Source organism: Numida meleagris, chromosome 13, assembly GCF_002078875.1.
Source record: "Numida meleagris isolate 19003 breed g44 Domestic line chromosome 13, NumMel1.0, whole genome shotgun sequence".
NCBI lineage: Eukaryota > Metazoa > Chordata > Aves > Galliformes > Numididae > Numida > Numida meleagris.
The window spans coordinates 3,633,255-3,648,023 of NC_034421.1; the positions used below are offsets into that span (position 1 = coordinate 3,633,255).

Below are 14,769 nucleotides of genomic sequence, written 5' to 3' on the forward strand. Positions count from 1 at the left end.
ATTACAGAAGAGCATCTCGGCAAGATGGAGCACGTGAAAAGAAAGAAATTCCTGTGTAAGGGACCGTCACATTTCCAGTAAGAGTGAAGAGCCCACGGAAACTTTCAGCTCAGCTGACAATCTGTGGTTTCTGTTTCAAACTTTATTAATGACACATGCCACCACCTGCTAGCTGCCTCCTCACTCCTGGATTGGGCTAATTACAAAAATAATGTACAAAACAAAGCTTTTTCTTTGTTACACATTCTCATCACCTGCCCACGCAACCATATCTCACACCCACAGGTGCAGCCAACCATGGGTTTCCTGTTGTACTCACTGAATGGGGCAAGCTCACAACATGGTTAAAACATGTATAAATCGCTAGACTGAAATCCTGGCTGTGCTAAAAATAGGAGCTTTACCACAAATTTTAATAGATCTTTCAGGCAAAGTTATACAGTTTTGTTTCTCAGCGAGACTTGTTTGTGGAAAGGAGACCATTAATGCGATCTTACAGCACCTGCCACCCTTTGTCCTCTGGTTGACCCAAGCCCACCTTCCATAGGCCACCGCACACCTTCTGGCTGTCATCATGCGGTGTTCCCTGTGTAGATGTGCTGGCTGAAGTCTGCAAGATCCAGCTTGAGAACAGTGATCTAAGACTGAGAGTTCGGAAGAGCAGGAAAAGACACATGTCATCGTCTCCATCATCTCCATTGCATTTACTGAAGACAAAACCTCATCCTGGAACCACTGCACCACCCTGGCCCAAGCACAGGCTGTCTGTTCTGCGTACTCTTTCCTTACAAATTCTAGCTGCTTCAGCTATAGCTCTGGTTCTGATCAGTGCTGAGAATTTGTAAAATGTCATCTTGGCAACCTGACTTTCAGACAGGCTCCGTATGCGCGATCCTCATGGACTTCCCTAGGACTCCACACGCAGGACTTCACACACTAGTGGAGTTCAATCATCAGAAAATCTCCATATGCTGTTTTCTAGCAGAGAAGGTCATGGCTTAGCTGCTGGAAGAGCCTACAGTTCTGACTATCATAACAGAAATAGCAAGAGCTTAAAGGAGGTGAAATTCAACGATGTACCCCTACTGCACAGTGCAGTTCAATCTTTCTGAGGCGCATAAGGTAAATAGTAGTAATAAAATGTGATAGGAAAATCAATTGGAACAAATGAAGCACTGTCTGCGCTGCATTCCAGCTTCTCCATCCCATTGTTACTGCTTTGATTAATAAACAGCAATCTGATGATGAGCAAATCAGCTCAGCACCAGGACATGGAGAAGTAAATGCTGCAGACATGCTGCAGTGACAGAGCTAAATCTCAGCAGCGTAAGGCTGTCTTTGGAAGAAGGCTTGACGGTTCCTGGAGGCTGGAAAGGGAAAGCCATTCCTACAGCAAGGCAGGAGCGCTCGGAGGGCAGAGCTCTTCAAGAGAGAAGCTGCTGAGAGACACTGGATTTGATGTTATATTTATAAATGTGCACTTAGAACCAGGCATCAATTTTTCACATTCATTTAATAGAAGTTTACCCCACTGGCTTTCTCTAGGGTGAAAAAAAAAATGAAGGCAACAACCAAAAATTGGCTCTTAAGACAGTATTTTAACAATGCAGTGATGCTGCTGTAAAGAACTTCAACTAGGTCAGAGTCGATATCCAGCTCAGCTCTTCCTGGTGCACAGAATTGAAAGTTAATGGAACCCTACCCGTTTATGCCAGGAACGTTTCTCAGTTTGCTTGTGAGCTGTTCTTTATTTCCTGCCTTGCTTTCTGAGCACTGGGGATGTGTCCATGGCCAGGGCTGGACAGGGCCAGGTGAGTTCAATCCTCCGTGAGCGCTGTCCTGATGAGCTCCAGCTTTATCAGTTACCCTCTGAATACCTCTTCATGAGCAGGAGATGGACCTTCAGTGCGTCCCAGTGCCTGCGTGTCTCTGGGCTGTTTTGCTGATGCCTTGCTAGCTGCAATCACTGAGGGCTGTGCCAGAAATCCCTGTTAGTTCTCCACGTCTCTGAGCAAAAATTCCCAGATCCACTGGCATTTCAGAGTGAGAGACAGGGGAGAAGTGTACATAATTGATGTGAGACCAACAGTTGTGGTGAATTTAAAACAGAGAAAAGAACTTTCTTCTCCGCAGAAGTGGAAATACCAAACATTTGTCATCGGGAAGTGCTTCCAGGACCTGGCTGCTGACCGCGAGCAGCCTTTCCACCAACGTATGAAAATGGAGTTAGTGGGACAGAGAACAAAGGGAAAAAGAGTTGCATCTCAGTTCTCTGGTGGAATTCTTCCAGATTGCCGGGGTCAAAAAAGTCAGGCTGGCTGCTGAGGGCAGCACAGGTGGAGAGGCAGCTATTACTGCTCATCTGGGTTGTAGCAATTAATTAATGTGCCTGAAAACAGCCAAGGAAGCAAGCTGCACCTCCTGGCTCCTTCGCACCCCACCTAGCAGCTCCTGTTTGATGCGATGGCAGCAGCCTGTCCCAGTCTGGTGTCACTCCATGCAGCACATGCTGCTGTTCAGTGAGAGCGTCCTGGTGTTCCTGCATCACCTCCAGCCCCGCTCCTGCCTCGCTGTTTGCCCAGCTATGAGGGGGTGCTATGAAGGAGCCAGCTCTCCCTCTCTGCCTTCCTGTGCCTGCAGTTTGGAAGAAAATCAATATTGCTGTTTGTTGCTAAATTGTCAGACGGCTTTTGATGCTAATATCTGATGAAGCAGACATGCTGTTGTAGATGCTTACTCTCAGACAGGTTCCCCATCACCCACCATCTGCTTTTAAGGGTCTCTTTTTTTTTTTCTTTCTTTCTTTTTTTTTCTTTTTTTCCAGTGACGAATGGTGCAGTTAACCCCGGAGAGCCTGTGATCTGAGCATCAGAAAGTTTCTGCAGCAGAGGAACAGAAAAAAAGGAGGCGGAGGAGGGAGGGTGGAAGAGCTTCCTGTTGTTCTGAGCTTGGTTCCTGGTAGGGTTCACAAACTGAGCTACAAATCTCACTGTGTACAGCAGTCCCCACTCAGGAGGCAGCACCAGACCCATGTTACGGATGGGAGATGGAAACCAGGATGGGAGACTTTCTGTTTTCTGAGGCATAAAACCAAATGCGCACTGGAAAGACTCAGGGGAAAGTCCACGTGAATGGCACAGATTTGTCACAGGATGGGTCCGTGAGGATCAGGGAGGGCTCCATAGCTTTGCAGAAAGAAGAAGTGCCATTTCTGGGAGTGCAGCAGAATTCTGCGGTCCCTGAAAGATCGGGGAGGAAATTTCCTGTCACAGTCTCAGCTCTGTGTTGGCTGAATTAGGTTTTCCATTCAGGGAAGTGTCAGACAGAACAATTCCTCGTGGCTGCGTAGGCTGTGCTCACCGCGCTGTCAGCGTGGGTCTGCAGCTCCAGCCCAGGGCTGCGCTGGGACCGGCTCTCCCACGTCAGAAGGCATCCTGCATTGACCCACGCGAGCCTCCTTTTTCTGCTGCAGACAAGTCTGGTAAAGCAGAAAGTTTTTCTTGAATTGCAGTTTCGATTTACACATTCATCACTCGGTGCAGTGGGCACAGAGCGGTGCTCTGATGGAGCTCCAGCAAACCAAGTGTGCTGCAAACAGCCCGTGCACTGCGCAGCGCGGAGCAGGTGGGAACACTGGGAGCTGAGCAGGGCAGAGACACAGGGAAGGCAAAGTAACTGGTAGGAAAGGAATCACACATCTCTTGCTTGGAATCCTGCATGCCTTTAATGGCAGATAGCACAAAACAGTGCTGTATTATTCAGTTCTTGTAACTGAACAAGGCTGGATGTGGCTCTGGGCAGTGTGGTCGAGTGGTTTGCGACCCTGCACTCAGCAGGGGGGTTGAAACTCGATGATCTTTGAGGTCCTTTTCAACCCGGGCCATTCTATGATTCTACGATTCTACCAAGAGCAAGGGAGGTAGTAACTACACCAAGAGGGAGCAAGTTTGGTAGGTTTCACAGCATGAGCTGATTAATGCTGATTGATTCAGAGCATTCAATTCAAAGAATTGCAAAATCCTAGAATGCTGCTCTCTCAGAAGCCCCAAATCCCCACGTGTGCCTCGCTTGTCACTCTCCAGGGCACAGCTCAGCAACCGCTTCTCGACCTTTGCAGCTTTAGTGCCCACACAGAGCATCGCAGCCCCCGGCAGCTCTGGAGGCCTGAAGCTACCTGCATACCGCCCGATGACATCCTTGCAGCAGTTTTCCAACCCTAAGCCATGAAAATAGCTTGGCATAAAAGAATACAGATACCTCTAGCAAGTTTGCAGGCATTTTTCCGGCTTTGGCAACCGTCTCCACTTAAAGTTCACAGGTCTGCTTTGCGTGTGTTCCTCCTGCCCTGCACGTTGTGCTGCCCGAGCCGCCTGCTGCAGACAGATCCACCGACAGCTTCGCCTCCAGCTGGAATTTGGATTCAAAGGAATAGCAAATTCTGTGTAATAAAGTTTGCATGAAATTTTTACCTGCAACAGTTCCCAAATGTGCTGAACTGCATGATACTGACTGAGAAAACACATCATTTTAGCAGCAGAATTAAACAGAATGTAAAGCCAGATTTGGTTTCTTTTTCCTGCGTTATGCCACATCTGATAGCTACAAGCCATTACTTCTATTATTCTGTGGAATCTAAACATCAAATACAAAAATTCCTTCCAAAAGCGTTTCAATCAAATTAGATGTTTAAATGTAGGCTTTTAAAAATACTTCAACTACACAAAATTAAAAAAAAAACAACAACAAATATGTCTAGATAAGGGATTTGAAGTATGTGAAATACTGAAAAGAACTCGTTCGGTATTATTTAAAAACTTTAATCTTTTTAAAATGAAGTGTCAGAATGGAAACATTTCCCTACAAAACAATCTGGATGAAAACACATTTTCTAACAGAATATTCCACTGAAATATTTTCTGGTTGCATTTTCTAGCGGCCAATTTTTCAATGACATTTTCCAAAGAACAAACTGCATCTGAAAAACTTTCAGCAAGTTCTTGTGACTTCTTAAAGCAAAGAAGAAGCAGTTTTCCAATAATACATGTTGAAAGGCTATTATTCTATGCTTTAGAACAGCCTTTTTCTTTTTTTGAGCAGAAAAAAGTTGCATACCAAATACAGAGTGATTGCCCCGACCGTCTGATAACTCCTCGTTTAGCATAAAATACAGATTGTGAAGGAATGTTCCCAAACTTGAGTTGAATCTTGGAGCAGTTTGCTTTAAAATGGGTTGATGTGAATTTCGCTTACCTCAGATGGACGAACAGAACCAGATCCAGACGCTCTCTGTCGGGTGGCTGATCCGAGCTTGATGTCCAGTCACAGTATCCAGTTCAAACCTGGCTCTGCTGCTTGATTCTATTGGACTCAGGTAACGTGTGTCAATTACAGCCATAGCTGCAAGCCCAGGTGCTGGTCACCAATCCTACCCCAAGTGCTGGCCAGCAATGTGGAAACACCAGAGAACACCCAGTGGAAAACCAGTCAGACCCGGACCCTTCAGCAAACTCAGGCCCAGTCTGCACTCAGCTGGGACACTTTACATCAAACAGCATTTCCAGTTTCTACTGTCTTCTCCTAATCATTGCTTCTGGTTTTTCAACAGAGTCACTGCCTCTGAAGCCAGACCGATAAGGTGGCTGCTCATAGCTGAGCAGTTGTACACATGACCAGGAACTCCGGATGATGTATATTATGACATGCGTATGCAAGGAAGGAAGTAGTTGGTATGTTAAAGCAACACCTTGTAAGTCAGACTTAGCAGAATCACTGAAACAATCCACAGCCCAAGTTCCAAGTTTGCACTTCAGCTCTGTGGCTTTGGGACTTGGAATTCATGCTGACCTCACTACTTTGTCATTTGGGGAAATGCGGGGCCTCTTTCCAGGCCTGTAGTTTTGAACACATTTCAAAAGATGCGGAGGTTAATTTCTGCAGGTCGAGATGGACAGCATTTGGAACTAGATCAGAAGCCACCCTTCAGCAAGTCTAAGTGATAATGGCCCCTGTCGCTCTGTTGCACTTCTGGGAATGTGCTCCTGTTCCAGTTTTGCTTTTTGAGATCACATCCACAAATCAAGGGGGAATACAGTCCTTCCTCACTGAGTCAAAGAGAGGCGAGGGTTCCGCAGGCCCAGCACACGGCTCTGTCAGTGAACTTCACCTAACAGTCTGGTTGCTGTGCATGAAATGAGCAGACAACCACGGTGCCTGCAGAGCTGGGAATTTACAGGAAATTTGCTCAGATACCGAAAAGATAAATGCATTCCAGGTATTCACCCCTCTCGTCTCACAGAAATAATGAGGCCTGTGCTTGTTCTCTGCCTCCATCTCTAGTCCTACCTTCTCCATATGGTGGGTAGCTGTCCTAAAATACAAATCAAAAAGCTAACTGTTAAGGGCCAGGCTAATTTTCTAGATTCCTTCTGTCGTCCATGGAAAGATACAGAGGACAATTCATCTCATCCTTAGATAGCCATCCACAATAAGTTAGACAAATAGCTCTTTGGAGGTGTGTCTCCATTCAGTGCAAAAGAAACCTCCTTTAGACGTTGGCATCTACCTTTCCCTTGCCTCAGTTTAAGTGAGACAAATCACATCCACAGTACTCTGTGTACAGAGGGCTCAGAGTTAAAGCAGTGGTGAGAGACCACAGCAGAAACAACCAATTGGAGATCCTTCATCCCTTCCTAACTGCTTCCCACCTGTTCCAGCTACTCCTCCAGGTGTTACTGCTTCCAGTGGTGCTTGGGCAGGCGATGAGTTCTGTCCCATGAGCAGGCAACTGGCTGCTCCTGGAGGCACCTGAAGCTGACCTGACCAAACTTTTTGCTGAAGCAGCTGAGGAATGTCCTCACAGTCCCTCCATTTGCTCAGCTGTGGACTCCAAACTGTCGTAAGGGGGGCAGCAACAAACCACAGGGAGCTCTTACTCAAGGTTGCATGATCAGAACATTAGGGATGTCTGCAAGATGCTCCTGGAAGGCTTAGCTTTTCCAACTGATGCTTTCTGCTTTCTTGTTGGGCTACAGAGGCTCTCTGAAGCATCATCCAATTTGTTTCATGTATTCCCCAATCAGTTGTTATTCTTCGCCCCGGCGGGAGCTGCAAATGGTAGACGCAGCCTGTACTTCATGAAGAGATTGCAAAGTAGGAGTATCTCCCTGCTTGCACAATCCAAACAGATGGCATTGGGAAGGTAAAGAGCCATTCTCTGACAAATGCTATGAACAGCCTTTCAGACGTGAATAATGTGAGAGAAAGAGCAGCAGAAAGTCAGATGTAAACTGACATTAATGACTTCTTGAAGATACCATTAGTTAAAAAATGATATGCATAAACATAAGAGAAAAGCAGGAAAGCACCATCATGCAAGCCAATACAAACTGACCCAGTCTACCTGAGAGACACCCTGAGCACCAGGAGCTCCTCGCAAGGACAGTGCAGCAGTCAGCGTAGCGAGGGCAGCCAGCCCAGATGTTCTGCTTGGATCCCGCTTGTCCTGTTATTGCAAGCTGCTGCACACTCATGTGAAGCATCGAGACAGAGGATGTGGGATGAACACAGAAGCAAAGATAAATTAGTTATTAACTGTGTCGTAAAATGGAGGGATATAGCAGAGAAAGAAAGACCCAAGGATAATGGGATGTACACCTCTTCTTCTGTAGGTCAGTTCTTATTGCGTTTCAGATCAGCAGTTGTGCAAGTCATAATTATCTGATCGGCTTTATTGAATCAATTTGGCAGTCTCAATACAGTGTCTAATGTATAGAGGAAAAATGTTAAAAGCCCTCAGAGACGTAGGAGTCTCAGTCCCACTCATTATCAGTGGAACTTCAACTCTCTGAGGAGTTGAGTGCTTTTGAAAATGGGATGTGGTCTTCTGAGTCACATACACACTCTGAAAATGTTACCCTGCCTGGCCACAGCACAGTGCGGCACTCGCTGGTCCCTGTGCTGTCAATCACAGCAGAGAGGTCAAGGACGGAGCGGCTCCCAGCGATTACTGGCTTATGAAGCTCTCCTTTTCCTCTCTGCAGAACAGTCCCTCCTGTTGAGCGCAGGCATGTTGGCCGGCAATGAAGTTGTAGAGAAATAAAGATTTCAGTGGAGAAATGGAAAAACAGAGAAACTTGTCTGGAGAAGGCACCGGTGTTATTTTTCACAAGTAAAAAAAAAAAAAAATAAACATTGAGAGATGTATAATTAAATGCAATGCAGAGGCAAGGAAAAACTAAATGAAACCTTGGCAGATCTCGGAAGATCTGATGTGACACTGGGACTGTGGAGTCTATTTTCTTTTGTAAGTGCCAACACTAAAAGAAAACTCGTAAAACCATTAAATAGATCTGGGCTTTAAAAAGGAAGGGCAAATTGTCATTTTAATTAATGCCAGGAATAATAGTTATTTTCCTCCCTTCTGATGAAAATGGTAATGGAAAAACAGGGCTATAGAGCTGCTATGGCCATCAGCAGTAGTGTTCCTGCTGCTGCCAGACAGCCCTCAGTTTCTCTACTGGAGCATATTTGGAATCTCACCTCCAGATGGGTGTGAGGCACACCTCAGTTCCATTTCCTTTAGCCCAATACTCATGCTTTATTTCTCCTAGATTCCACTTATCTGGTCTCATCAGAAGTGCTTGATAAAGCCAACCGTGATCCATATTTTTACATAATAAATTACCCCAAGATCCCTCTCAAGATCTTTGTCCTTCCCACTCGTTAAACAGCTGCTGTCCATTAAGAGATGCTGGTGTGTCAGAAGCCATGGTGGTGGTCTGATCCACGTCCTAGATCGCTGGCACCTGAAACACGGGCTATCCAGCACAGCTCTGGTTCCATTCCATACATGCACTCTGCCAGCAGCAAGTCCCCAGTCAGCAAGGGTGAGACAGGAGCAAGCACTGGGCACCGGGTCAGAGAATTCTGTGGGCCCCTGCTCCACCTGGGAATGTCCTTTTGTCATCAAAGAGCCCCGTTTCACACACTGGTTTTAGAGCTGATCTTCATCTATCCAGATGGTTTTACGCTGCTCTTCTCCAATCTTGTCCTTTATTGTTCTGATAAGGTCTTCAATACTGCTCCATGCATCTGCCTCTACAGAGGCATAAAGACACGGCAGCTCTTCCAGTTCTTTCTCCTTCAGACGGCACATACGTAAGAACTCATCTTCAGCCTCCGGCTTTGGCAATAGTTTCCTGTACCAAACGAGCAGACCGAAAATAAACGGCTCGCATTGTAAGTGAATCCTGTAGTCCCAGCTGCCCCATCAGGAATTTATTTTCTACTGATTATATACAAGCAATAAAACTATATACAAGCAAGAACATACCTACTCCGTATCTATCCCCTCCACTACCTCCGTCCCATCCCCAAGGAAAAATATTTGCTATGGGGAAACAATTTAAGAGGACTGAATGTAGAGAGAGTGCAAGTGTTTATGAACTTCCCTCTTAGAGCAGCATTACCTGAAGAAATGCTGTGGGATTACTAAGCACGGAGAAAAACACATGCTGAGGTCTCGTCCTCCCACAGTGCTCATTGCTACCAGGGACTGGGAAAGAATGCAAAGTGTGGGGAATTCCTCCTTTCTCTCATTGTAAGATTTCAGGGAGGAGTCGCTGAAGGAAATGATGCACATGTAGACCCCAGGCGAAGGGAAATAGGGCCTGTGTTCCTCTCAGTGATCACACTATTAGGTTCAAGAATTATTTGCTGAATAAGACAGAATATCAAATACACAGAAGGTTTGATATTTTACCTGAACCTCTTGATGTTCTTCTCCGAGACTCTGATAAAAAGAACAATGGGATATATCTTGGCTTTGATTAAATCCTTTGTGCAGCTTATTCCGGCTTCCAGGAGACAATGCTTATTCTAAAAACAAAGTCACAACAGAGTCACAAAGAAACATTTGCAACCATAGAGTCTTGAGATAAAGGCATCCGTACCTTATGGGGTCAGCTCAAAAGCTCCCCATTTACCATTGTACTGATTTAAAACCTTTAAATCAAATATACATTTAAAGTCCTAACTCCTCCTACTGGTTTACAGCCAGTCAGTCAAGTGAAAGCAAAGCTCAAAAACTTTCTGAAAATGTTTAAAATAGAAATGGATTGATCTAAAATTGAAGAGCACAATAAAACACAAGTGGTACACGCATACACAAACGCACACACGCTCTTTGTTCAGAGAGAACATCAACTGCAACTGCTCGCGAGAGAAAGAAACATCCTTTTAATTCTCCCTTTTTTCCATGCTGTGCATCAATCCTGCCCTGCTTGATATGAGATCTGTCTTTGACATTGTTATCTCCGTGCCGTACACCCCTGTGCCTGTGTTTCAGGCTCTCCTTCCCTTTGTCTCGCTTCTTGTATCTCTCCCTCTCTCACGCACTCATAGATACTTACGATAAGAAAAGGAACTGAATGAGGGATGGAGCACAGGAAACGAAAGGATATTTTGCTCCATCAATGTGGGTCATCACAGGGAATGAATAAGAATATAAAAGGATGTGGCTGAGGATGAAAAAGAAAGGGAAAAGCAAGAGCACAAATAAAGGCCATGTGAGGGAATAAACATAAATCTGAGATTTAAGGTGGGCAAGAAAGAACACGCAACTGTAAAGCAACGAGTCCCTTGTTCGAGAAGAAACACGCACTGCAGACGAATTCACACACAGCCCATCCAGCGGGCACCGAGCACTCTAAGCACCTTGGCGGTGACGGCCTCGATATTGGCAGGTACAATGCACTCGTACGTGCTCAGATTCTTCTCTCTGCTGAAGATGATCGTCTCCATCCTTTGCCTCCTTAAGAACTCTTCCTTTGTTACTATATCTGGTGGGAGAAGTGGATGAGGACAAAAAAAAAATCAAGATTACAACAACAGTACACCTGCAGAGCTATCCAACGGCACTTCAGCTGGGATGTAAGAGTGGTTCAGGGAAAGAAGATGAGCAATGAATTGTCTTCTTAACAGCTGCCTCATTTCTTCCATTGAATTCAATTAAACCTTAATCTGATCACAGCTGAGCACCTCAGCTATATCTTCCACCAATGAGTCCTTGGGCAATTACCACAACACTATGAAGGCATTAAATTAAAACAGTAAATACAATTCCAGCACCTAATGTTACACAGTAACATTTCAGGGCTGAGGGATGCTGAGAAGTGCTGAAAAAAAAAAAGGAGGTCGCTTCAGCACAGGCTCCTAAAGCACAGATTTAGTGTTCCAGTGTTTGTGTTTAAAGTTTCAAAGAAATTTGGCTTAGGTTGCAATGCGTGATACTGGTCCCCTTGTGAATTGCAGCTCCACATCAAAGCTTTTGTTTTATGTTGCAAGACAGGGAATATTTATTATCGTACTTAACTTTTTAGTTTCTCTGTCTGGATGACTGTAGGACTGCGTACGATGCGCTGGGTATTCAATATTAGTGTAAAAATGAAACGTCAGCTGTGTTTAATGCTGTGTTGTATACAATCCTGCCCTACAGCAATCACAGTGCTGCATATTGCTTTAATAGTAAATACTTAGCATGGAGGAAAATCAGTCTTTTGAGCAGATCAAATGCACAATCTTCAAGCCTTGGATGAGATAGAAACATAAAATCGCTCTAGGGAAGATATTCCTCATAATAGCGAATACTAGAAACAAATTAATCAAAATTTCACATCGCCTAGATATGCAGTATGCAAACAGTATGCAAACAGAAAAGCACTCACAGCATTTCAATCTCCGAGGGGCATCCTAGCAACCACACAGCATACACATGGATAATATTCGCAGGCACCGAATCTCATAACTCTGTGCATCGGCTGTCTCAAAAACATTCAAATATCTCAGGCACTCTCAAAAGGCAGGAACTGTAGTTACACATCATTCTAATGTGACTTCAGTACCTCAAGCAACTTCCAGAACTGCACTCCCTCCTGTGTGTGTACATACGTATGTTCACACTTCCAACACTGCAGGTTGGCAGTCACAGGCCTCTTTTACCCCCTTACCTGGCTTGCATATGTTGAATTCCAGGGCACCTCCGGAGTTGAGAAGCTTCTGAACCAAGGTCTTGGCAAGCATGGTGGGGGTGAAAAGAACGGGGCGCCTGCGCTCACAGTGGATGGGTCTCACCAAGCTGTAAGGGATCAGCCTCTTGTTGATTTCACTTTTGGAATCCAAATCTGAGAAGAGAACAAGACGTTTATACTCTGATTTCTTCTCCCTCAGTATTTGGAGAAAAAAAAGGAGATACGCGTGAACCAGAAACGACAAGGTTAGTCATACCGGTCCTTCCTTCTCTTATCCCTTACTACATATCCAGTAGTATGATGTCCAATCTAATATTAAATAATTCAAGTGCTTTTTGCTTTCAAGAGATTATTTCATGGCTTAACAGGAGACTTGCTAGGAGAATCTTTCTGCTTATTAGCTCGACTTAATGTTAAACATTTTGGACAAAGAGCAAGAGAGAACCTTGGAAGAGCTGCCAACAGAACAGGAGGTTTCAGTGCTATATGCTTGCTTGTGAAACTACCATTACTTCATATCCATACCTTCCAGTTTATCAGGCAAGGGTTTCTTTGCTTCAGATGAGGTCCGTGCCAGACCAGAGGGCCAGCCAGTGACGATACGAACTCGCTCATTGCTATTCATACGCTTATATTTGTTTTCAGACCTGCTGACAAACTGAAAAGGTGAACAAAGAGATTGGACCCTCGTTTCTTACATTCTTTATTCTCCCAGGCATGCATCAGCCCACACTTGTTATCTGCGAGATCTGAATTACCTACGTCTATCAAAGACAAGATGCCATGGATCTGTTGACTGAATTCTAAGGCTCTTTAAATATCATAGATCTGATTCAGAGCCTTTGTTAATGCCCTTTGGGATTTCTTATTTTGTTCTCTGCTCTGAAGAGGCTTGCTCTTCTTTTCCTTGGCTGAGCTCCCTGCTATCACTAGTCCAAGCACTGATGTATCCACAACAGAAAAACACACACACACAGTATCTGCACAACAGTGCTGCAGATAATACCCACAGCTCTGCCCCTTCTTTGTTGTACCACAGAGACTTAAAGCCCTGCAAGGACAGGCTGAGAGCTGGGGCTGTGCAGCTGGGAGGAGAGAAGGCTCCGGGGAGACCTGAGAGCAGCCTTTCAGTTAAAGGGGGGCTCCAAGAAAGAAGGGGACAGACTCTGGAGTGGGGTCTGTTGTGGCAGGACGATGGGACAGGCTGACCCATTCATTTTTTCCATATATTAAATCTCATTTAGATAAGAAGAAATCCTGACACAACTACCCAAGGTAGAGTTACAGGGGAGATTAAAGCAGCCTAAGTACATCTGCTATTCTGACCTACTATTTCAGACATTCCACTGAGAATTTACACTTTTTTACCTGTAATATTTGGCCCAAAAGAAAGCTTGCTCTGGACAGACGAGGGCTGGTTTTTGGGTCACTCTGTGGGGCAGGCTCCTCTGGCTGCAGTGTATTCTAGTGAAAAATAGCACAGCTTCTTTGTTTGTCTGTTTGCTTGTTTTTAATCACACCAACAAAAAACAGAATAAGCAAAAGCAGATATTTCATATTTCCAATACAACAATGACTGATTCATAACTACCCCAAATACAAAGTTCTAAGCAAGCTATGTATAGTATGGCCTATGCTGAGAAACAGTGCTTCTTGTACTGCTCTTCCGCATTCCTTTCTTCACAGGAGATTGCACGCCACAGCTTATGATGGAGGTGATTTCTGCATCAAGAAAGAGCAGGCAGAGCTTTTGCATTCACTGGCACCTCTGCCAGTGCTCCCCATCCCTTTGGTGAGTGAGGACAGCAAGACAGCAGGAATACATGACACTTAACCTTGGCTGAAATCAAACACCACGGCTGCAGTGTCTCTCTGCCAGTGTTAGAAGCAGGCACGTCTCCCAGGCTCTGTTAGAAGTTTAGAAAAAATCTCTGGTAACTAATACACCAGGAAGCTGGGTTTTCAATTGGTAGAATTCTTTGGGCTAAAGAAAGAAAAAGTACTTTCACTGAAAAAAAAGGAGAGTTTGGCAGTCCTGTTGTTGTGTGTGGAGAGCTGGAAGTCCCACTTCTCCCCATTGCATGTAGGTTGGGAGAGAAAGATCTTTCTAATTAGAGACAATAATAGTGCTTCAGATTAGACATTTATTCACAGTAAGAGAGAAATAATTCAGATTATTAACTCCAATGATGCAGCTTCTTCCCTAAGTGGATATGAAGTTGCATTAGAGCCTTACAGGCAGAGAAAAATGAAAGGCATTGATGACACAGAACAGATATAGTGTACTGCCTCATAGCAGGAAGGGTTAATAGTGTGCTGGAGCTACGTACATTGCCAGGGACGATACCACTTAAAGCAAACAAAGGTCACTCACTGCCTGGTGCAATCAAGAACTACGCAGGGCCCAAACAGGAACTCCTGTGAAATTAACGTTAACGAGCAACAAGTAGCAGTGTAGAAATGGATGTTCAGAAGACTCTGGAGGTACTTACCCGGAGTGCCCGCAGGGTGTTGTGCGAGCTGTCTGTTTCATCTTTGCTTCCTCTGTGCATCAGCCGCTGCAGCTTCACCAGGAGAAGTTGCTGGGCTCTGCAAGGATGGAATCACACAGGTCAGGTTAGTTTTGAAGCCACTCGAGAAGGCTGGACTGCTGCAGGTCTGTGGCTGCAGGAAAGATTCAATAGAAACAGGAGTGAGGATTGACTAAATCACACAGTAAATGCAGGAACAAAAGAACGACCAG

At 45.0% G+C, this 14,769-nt stretch overlaps 1 protein-coding gene across 7 annotated transcripts in view; it reads right to left on the bottom strand.

Annotated features, from left to right (window-relative positions):
- CARD11 (caspase recruitment domain family member 11) overlaps positions 1-14,769 on the bottom strand; it is a 112,635-nt gene that overhangs the window by 6,296 nt on the left and 91,570 nt on the right. For 5 of the 7 annotated variants that reach the window (XM_021412034.1, XM_021412035.1, XM_021412033.1 and 2 more), the window contains 8 exons: positions 14,519-14,615; positions 13,395-13,490; positions 12,552-12,684; positions 12,006-12,179; positions 10,714-10,838; positions 9,761-9,876; positions 5,251-9,197; positions 1,494-4,407 (listed from right to left, as the gene is read on the bottom strand). In XM_021412034.1, coding sequence (XP_021267709.1) covers positions 8,993-9,197; positions 9,761-9,876; positions 10,714-10,838; positions 12,006-12,179; positions 12,552-12,684; positions 13,395-13,490; positions 14,519-14,615 — 946 coding nt within the window. In that variant the 3' untranslated portion in view covers positions 1,494-4,407; positions 5,251-8,992. Of the gene's footprint in view, positions 1-1,493; positions 4,408-5,250; positions 9,198-9,760; positions 9,877-10,713; positions 10,839-12,005; positions 12,180-12,551; positions 12,685-13,394; positions 13,491-14,518; positions 14,616-14,769 lie in introns of those variants that run through there. The other 2 variants (XM_021412032.1, XM_021412031.1) reach the window with 2 other exon arrangements.